The sequence below is a fragment of the Anoplophora glabripennis genome, unplaced genomic scaffold, assembly GCF_000390285.2.
Source record: "Anoplophora glabripennis isolate ALB-LARVAE unplaced genomic scaffold, Agla_2.0 scaffold111, whole genome shotgun sequence".
In the NCBI taxonomy this organism is placed as follows: Eukaryota; Metazoa; Arthropoda; class Insecta; order Coleoptera; family Cerambycidae; genus Anoplophora; species Anoplophora glabripennis.
In genome coordinates this window covers 557,542-565,734 of record NW_019416273.1, presented here as the reverse complement: position 1 = coordinate 565,734, position 8,193 = coordinate 557,542, and the positions used below count along the sequence as shown (strand labels likewise).

The 8,193-nt window shown below is 33.4% G+C and overlaps 1 protein-coding gene across 1 annotated transcript in view; it reads right to left on the bottom strand.

Annotated features, from left to right (window-relative positions):
- Positions 1–8,193, bottom strand: part of LOC108903923 (G protein-coupled receptor kinase 1) — a 365,345-nt gene that overhangs the window by 132,525 nt on the left and 224,627 nt on the right. Inside the window, exon 3 of the mRNA XM_023457355.1 lies at positions 1,064–1,137. Within this exon, the coding sequence (XP_023313123.1) occupies positions 1,064–1,137 (74 nt within the window). The remainder of the gene's footprint in view (positions 1–1,063; positions 1,138–8,193) is intronic.

The following is an 8,193-nucleotide window of genomic DNA, read 5'->3' as shown; positions in this document are numbered from 1 at the left end:
GTAGGAAAGTACCGATGGTCTATCTGAAGTTACGTGAGAGCGATAAAGTAAGCCATAGAAATCCATGTGATAGACAAGGATGGCTATAATGAAGGCGTCTAATAGTCACCGCCCATTTCGCCCTTCCACAAATAAGAAGTGAATCTTATTTGTGGAACGGCGAAACGGGCGGTGACTATGAGACGCCTTCATTATAGCCATCCTTCTCTATCGCATGTATTTCTATGGCTTACTTTATCGCTCTCACGTAACTTCAGATAGACCATCGGTACTTTCCTACCCTGTAGAATTATTTTGATCTATTGTTATATAGGGACCGTCAATTGATTAGTTTGAGCAGTGAATTTTGTTTTGTAGCAATACTTGTAGAAAAAGATATTTCTTATTCTAGAAAAGAATAAAAGAGTGTTTTTTGTTTGAGCTGTTTGTTTAAAAAAAAAAACATTTTTTTCGTAAAAATTTAACTTTTCCTCTCATATAACGAAAAATAGATAGGAGGTGCTATTTTCTCTACATTCCTGTATTATTTTTGAAGTTTAAGCAAGAAACTAGTAGATTCTCTTAAAAATGGGTGGCTCTCTGGATCACCAGATAACCCTTTCGAATTTTTCCTGGAAATAATGTTTTCAATGACCATTGTTTGTTATTACGCCCTGTAGGAACACTCGGCACGTTCCCACTGCTTCTGAGCGGACCTGGACGTTATTCCATTGACATCCTACGTGATGGCCGAATTACATTAGGAATTACCGCAACCTAATGGGGTTGTCCGTCTGTAATGGATGCCCGAATGAAAGTTTAAAGGGTTTATATCCGAGCCGGGCATTTACGTACGCCTACCACCCTCCGCTCGGCAAAGTTGTCACCGTCGTCGTTTCATTAAAGATTTTCTAAAAATATACGCTCGCTCGAGAAGAGAGTAACTTTAAACCCTTTCATTGAGGGTTTACGAATATCGTGCCATCTTAAATAAGATAATTAAAGCTGCGAATAAATTTGTTGTATATTACATTATTTGGGCGTAATTAATTTAATAAAGCATGCGAATAAATTCGAAACTCACCTCTTCATAAAACCTGAGTTGGGGCACTGGTTCCTCCGAAACGTTTTCACAAAAGTCCTTAAATAATAGATATCCTGAAACAAAACAAGTAATTAATATAAATAGGTACTGGAGAAATAACGAGTACAAAATTATATTAAAAAATTACACTGCTCCGACACTGTTGACTAAAAATTTCCAAAATGGTTTTGTAAATGTTCACAAAGTTTATAGAAATTGTCTTGGGAGTTCTACACAAAATATACAGGGTGTTAATCAAGTATGTAACGAGCGTTCAAATAAAAACGTGGTCGAAGTTGGCTCTGACACATTGGACGTAGGGAGTAGCTTATAGCGACCAACTTAACCNCAGATGAGCCTTAAGTTCATTTGCTATACGCTACGCCCTACGTCCAAATTTTCAGAACCAACTTGACCACGTTTTTATTTGAACGCTCGTTACAATAAATTTCACAGACGATTATTTGAGTTTAAGACAAATAGTTCAGATAAATATTAGTCCGCAGATGCTTCGTTTTGAAGATACAGGGTGTTAAACTTTTGTAAAAAAATTGCTCTTTCGTAAATATCTGAAATACTCTTTACCCATTTTTGTTGTAATTTGGCAATGTCATTTGTAGTGTTAAGGGCTAATTTAACTCTAACTTGATTAGATTTATTAGTGGCGTCCCGAGCGGTACAAATATTTTTGACAAAAAAAATGTACGCTACTGACTTTTTTGAATTAAGCAACTAAAAGTACAACTTTTTTGTCTCTAGAATGTTTTTCGTATCTTGATTAACATAAAATCCACTTAATTGCATATCCCTGCACCACACAAGAAAGATGGGGAAAGGTTTCTTTTGGAAATTATCATTTTTTATAATTTTTTATTAATAACATGCAACATCTAATGAACATAAATTACAAATAGCACTGCCAAATTACAACAAAATTGGGTAAATGGTATTTAAGATATTTACGAAATAGCAATTTTTTACAAAAGTTTAACACCCTGTATCTTGAAAACGAAGCATCTGCGGACCATTGTTTATATGAACTTTTTGTCTTAAAATCACTAAAATAATCGTCAGTTGAATTTATTGTACATACTTAATTAACACCCTGTATAATGCAAATTATTACATATAAATTTCATTTCTCTAACAACACTGACAGTGATTTACTTCGTTCAGTGGCGGGTTAAGCACTGTGGCAATAGGGTCACAAATTCACTTTAATCGCAAAAATACAACACACAAAGCGGAATGTTGGCATTAATTTATTTAAGGGGTTTATTAACTTGTTAAGATGGATTAAATAAAAATGATTTAGATATTATTATTATTATTAACCTCAAAACTAACATAAGATTTGATTTTGGACAATTACTATTTATCTATTTAGTTTTTTTATACGTACTTCAAAGTAAAAGCAACAATTTTTAAATGAATTTACGTTTATTTTCCTCATTTAGGAATGTTAATAAAAAAAATCGTTTCCAAATTTCTTAAATTTTAACATAAAATGAACATGTTAAAATAATATTGCTTTATTGGTTTAGTTAAAAAAAGTGAATATGTAAGTACTATTAATTTTGACCAAAATTGTGTCCCTACCAGTAACAATAATTTTTGTAATTAATTTGTTATAATTTCTAACTATTTAAACATTGAAATGAATAAAAATATTTAATATTTTTACATTTTATTCATAATAACAGTTCAAAATGTCTGCATTCGTTCTGTATACACAAATTTACTCGTCTTCTTAAACTGTAATACATTATGTAATTAATTTTCTGTAATATTAGCTAACTTATTTCTTCTAGCATCCTTTTGTTCATCCACTGTGTGTAAACGGTTTCCATAACTATATGGAATTTAATGTTCCAAAGAGATAATAATCTAAGAGAGTTAAGTCCGGAGATCTTGGAGGCCATAAGCCTCGACTAATAATGCGATCGTCATAAAATTCTCTTAGGAACTCCAGTGTTGTGTTAGGTGTGTGTGCTGTTGCTCCATCTTGTTGAAAGTAACCACTGTGCAATTCGTCATCATCTAGCTGATTTAAAAATGGCTGCAAAATGTTTTGTCACTGCCAGTATTTCTAAATCGTGTCACCAAACGTCGAACATGTTGCCTCATGATTTGGAAACTCTTCCTAGAATAATTATAAAAAAAAACATAAATGGATTGAATCCATTTTCATCTTGTTGGCCACTCTGAAAGTATTCGTCTACAATAAATTTATCGTCTTCTAACGAAAACACCATTTTCTAACCCAAAACAATTCGAGTACTTTATATCAGTATTTGCTTCTTTACCACAAAACTAACAGTTAACAGTTGATTAACGTTGAAAAACCCTGATTTTTAGAAGATTACCCATAAATTCAAATAAAAACACAATCGGCGAACACAAATAAATACAACAACAAACACACAAAATCCGGACGTCTCTGAATTGACAAATCGTGCCGGTCGGAAATTTAAGAAAACGGAAAGTAATTTTGACCAAATGGAAGTAAATTTTAATATATTTGATAACATTTACGTGAAAATATAGTAATACCTCCGAATTTTTTATAACTGCATCGATTTTTCTCAAAAGTTAGAATTAGGTTCATCTTACCCCCCACTTCAAAACTTATATATGCGCTAAGCGTGCTCTTTGTTCTTAAGGGGTGAAAACCACCCCTTATTGGAAAAAAGAAAAAATACAAATTTAAGCATTTTATGTAATCAAATCTTGTTTATTTATGCAGCATGAATAATTTCATGTGCTATCTAACATGAAACTTAATGTATCCCAAATTTTCAACCCGGAAAAACCTTTAAAATCCACCCCTTTGGATGAAGATAATGTAAAAATTTTTATTTTCAACTTGAAATGTTTTAATCATGCATTTTTATCAAATTAAAATTGAGTTCTTGATTAAAAATTCTTTTTTATCGATTGCAACTTTTCAACCCTTGAAAAATACCCTTCCTTCGAATGAATAAAATGAAAAAATATTATTGAAAGAGTAGAAACATTTTAAATGTACATTCGTATAAAATAAACACTTATTCCCTTATTATAATATAGTAGTTATAATATAGTATAATACTGGTTTATTCAAATATACACATACTAAATACTTATATATACAAAAAAGATCTAAATGCTTCAAAATTGTTGTTTGACCTAAATTTTCCTAAAATTATCACGACGATAACTATCTTACTTTTTAATATTTTTAATCGCACAAAGGCTCATTTTGCAGGGAATTGTAAGGGCTACGTAAACTGTTGAGTTGATCTTTTTTAAGCCCTTCATTTTTAAGTTTGAAGGGTTTAAAGGGCTCGAAAAGGGTGGTTCTCTCATTCATATGATAACTTAAAATGGCGATATCTCGATTAATATTAATTTTAGAGGAATAATAAAAATAAGCAAAATCATCAGCAAAAATAAAGCTAAATTTTTTTACTCTTGTATTTTTTCGTACACCCTTTAATTTTTAAGTTACAACGTAAAAATCGATTTTTTTTTAAAATTTGAATAATTAACATATTCAAAAATTAAGTTTTTTTTTCGAAATCATGCTTTGTAAGTGAGCCAAAGACCCAGAACATATTCTTAGAACATAAATGAAGAAATCTGTAAATGGATTGCATTTAATTTTAATTCTGTCGCCAAGGGCACCGATTTGTTTATTAATTTTTTCTTAAAAAAAATCATACTATCATGTTATTTCGATCATATTTCCGTTAATTTTTATTCTAAAGACTTTTAAAACAGCTCATTTTAAAGGTTTTTTAAAGTACTTTAAAAATAGTTTTTTCCTAATATTTATGGTTTCGGCGTTATTTAACGTTAACTGGTTCCAATTTAGTTTTTAGCTTTAAAGTTTAAACATCCATAACTCGGTTTATATTGCAATTAGAGAAAAACAAAATAATGTAATAATTTATTTTTTTATTACCTTTCTTTTTGTTCATTACAACTTTTTCGTTAAACCCAATGGTTTCAGAATTATTTGCAAAAAACTGTCCGAAAACAAGCACTTTTTCAGTAAAAAATCAATATCTTCAATGACGAATTACTCGGAAAGTATTAGATTATCCAAAAAACTTTATATAACATTTGTTACTTAAAATTGACTCCTCTATCGATTCTTGTGATTATTTTGGGCGTAAAAATTTCGACCCCCAAGAAGGGGTGGGAACCACCCCCAGGGCAAAAGCACATTTCGGCACTATATAAGTTTTGTTCCTTGAAGCATTCCCCACATTCAGTTAAAATTTCACGTCCTTCGGTTCAGTTATAAAGAATTCAGAGGTAAAACCCCTGGTAACTGGACTATAACGTAGGTATGAAGCAAAACTGATTTGTTCATCACAGTGGGCACTGCCGGACTTGTTTGCCTGTGCAATATAAGAACACCGCGACGATCTATTGTCCTAACCTCACCGTTCCATTACCCTTATGAGGAAACGGGAGGATCGAATTTCACCTGATACATCAACGGGCATTAAATTCCATCGACATGTTGTATAAATTTACGTGCGCCAATATCACTTACGCCTTGACGTCAGGCGAATGTGAATCACGTCCATCTATGCGGGGAAAAATCAAGGCCCAGCACTCTTGCCCGGGTGAAGTGGTCTGTTTTTCCACAAACACACTCTCACTTGAGACTTAATTGAGCCTCTGAAGAAGGTTTCCGTTGGCAGCGGTCGGGGTTGCGTCAGCACTTGTCTGCTGCTGGCGTATTTTAAGGGGAACACTCGAATCGAGAAGTAATTAATACTCGAATAACACAGCCGTTCCGAATCCGAACATGAATAAGCGGCCGGATTGATGCAACGGTTCTTACCCCATTCTCACGACGTTTAAGTCCAATACGGTCTACCAGTTCAATTAGAGGACATAATTTCATTCAAAAAGTTGGAATTGCTGGACATAATGTGCGGGTTGGAATCCATATTTATGTATAGCCCCGTAGGCAACCAACATTACATAGTTGGCACTATCAATTAAAAGTCCCTAAACCTCAGTGGAGTTAGATGTAATTAAATAAAATTGTTTTTGAAATTAATTAACATGAACTGGTTCCTTTAAACTTAATATAAACAATTTAGTACACGGTCGATAGCCGCACGGTTTAAGGCGTCAGTACTTAAATCGATGTGTCGATCTGCCCGGGTTTCGAATCCCGCGGCCGGTAGACCGTAGATTAGCTATGCTTGTACGGAGGATTGGCACCCTCTGTGCAGGTATGGTAGGGTGGAAGAGTGTTGGCTTGGGTCAATGTGAGAGATTGACACCGATTGGCATTTGACCGCCCCCCTAATTAATGAGGTTTTCCAGGTTTCCCTCATTCCTGCACTGAATGGTGGTTAGGGCCTACCAACATAAGTCGTTCCTGGGCGCAATTGCGGCCTGCGTAATAATAATATGCCGCCTCCTCTCCCGCACAAGTCTCCGACTTCTGGGCTAATTCTCGTAGTTAGAATGAGGAGTAAAGGAGAAACCTAATTATTGCTGTTTAAAGTTGAGAGACGTATTCAGCAGTTTTTTGAACGCCCTGTATAAAACTAAGTGACGACAAATATAACAACTTATAACTTCAAGGATCTAAAATAGACCCTACAAAGCTGCTTCCTTAAAATTATTTTTTTATTGCTAATATTAAGTTTTTACGCTATGCCTGCATTTTCACTAAAATTGAAATATCTCACAAACTGTAAGTCCTAGGTGTGCAGAACCTTTAATAAAGTTCAACTATTTTTTACGGTGCTTTCAAAAATGCAGTAAAATACATAACATTGATACGGTACGCTTTTCCTGGACATCCTGTATATTTCAAAATATTTTTAAAATGTAGCCGTAATCAACCTACACATACCCACCTAAACAGGTTTCTGTAACATTTACCGTTTGGTCCCTAGCGACCGAGGCGTTACTGGTGGCCCACCCTGTATGTCTATCTCCTGACTCCTCTTGTTTTCGAGATACAGAGCGCGACAAAATAACATTTTTTTTAAATAGAATTTTTACGAAAATTTTCAAACGGTGCGAACTATCTTTATGAAATTTGGTATTCCGGGGTTTTTAAGGACGCCAAATACGCTGGTCTAATTATTTTTTGAATATTTCATAGAGGCCGCTAGTTACGCTAAATTCCCATTACATTTTAGGTTCTAATTTTTTTGAGGTTAGGTTTTCAGGCCCCATTTTCTAATGTACAATTTTATTTTCTAAAAATAATGTCCTCTTGTTAGAACTTCCTAATGTGGACGGTTTTAACAATTTATATGGCAAAAGGGAGAAAATATTGAAAGAAATTAGTATTTTCAACGAGGTAGATAACAGGGCATTGCAAAAAAAGCTTGTTTGGGATATACATATGTCCTTTTTCTGGAATATGATGAAAGTGAGAAAACACTTTTTTTAATAAGATATTTTTAATAGAATCAGTGGTTTCATGGCAATCTTAAGTGACATCATGCGCTAAGCATTTGGACATTATAATCTAGATGGCAATGATATAGTACAGTTTACTCATAATGGTGTGAAATTTAATCAATGTAAACAAAGTTATCTGATATTTATGTCCCCAGTTTCCTAAAATCCACTTTCCACGAGTCCAAAAATCATGACAATCTTAAAAGCATTTTAACTTGAAAGATCGCTGGAGGAATCTTAAGACTTTAACAATAATAAATCAATCAACTAACGGGCAAATTATTATAACTTGCAATTTCAGTAGAACCTAATCAGATCTGTCAATAAATTTGCGAAAGTAACTCCACTAGCGAATGACGCGTTAGGTTATTCGATTAAACAGGCTGTCGCGGTTAATTTACAGAAATTTCAATTTTTCTGAATCTATTTTCGATCGCCAACCAATCGTCAAATTACTTCTGATTCATCCACTTCAGTATTTAATTCCCCATTTCTAACATACAGCGCTAGAGCGAGCATCGTGGATATCGATTTTAAACATTAGCTAATTCACTTACTGGATGCGAAAACACTAATTTTTACTACAGGGAGTTTTTACAGTGAGCGTAGATTGTTTAGTTCACGAAATTACATTTATTGTAATTGAGTAAATCGTACTAAAACAAATTGTAAATTTTTGTTGTAAACACACATTTTTT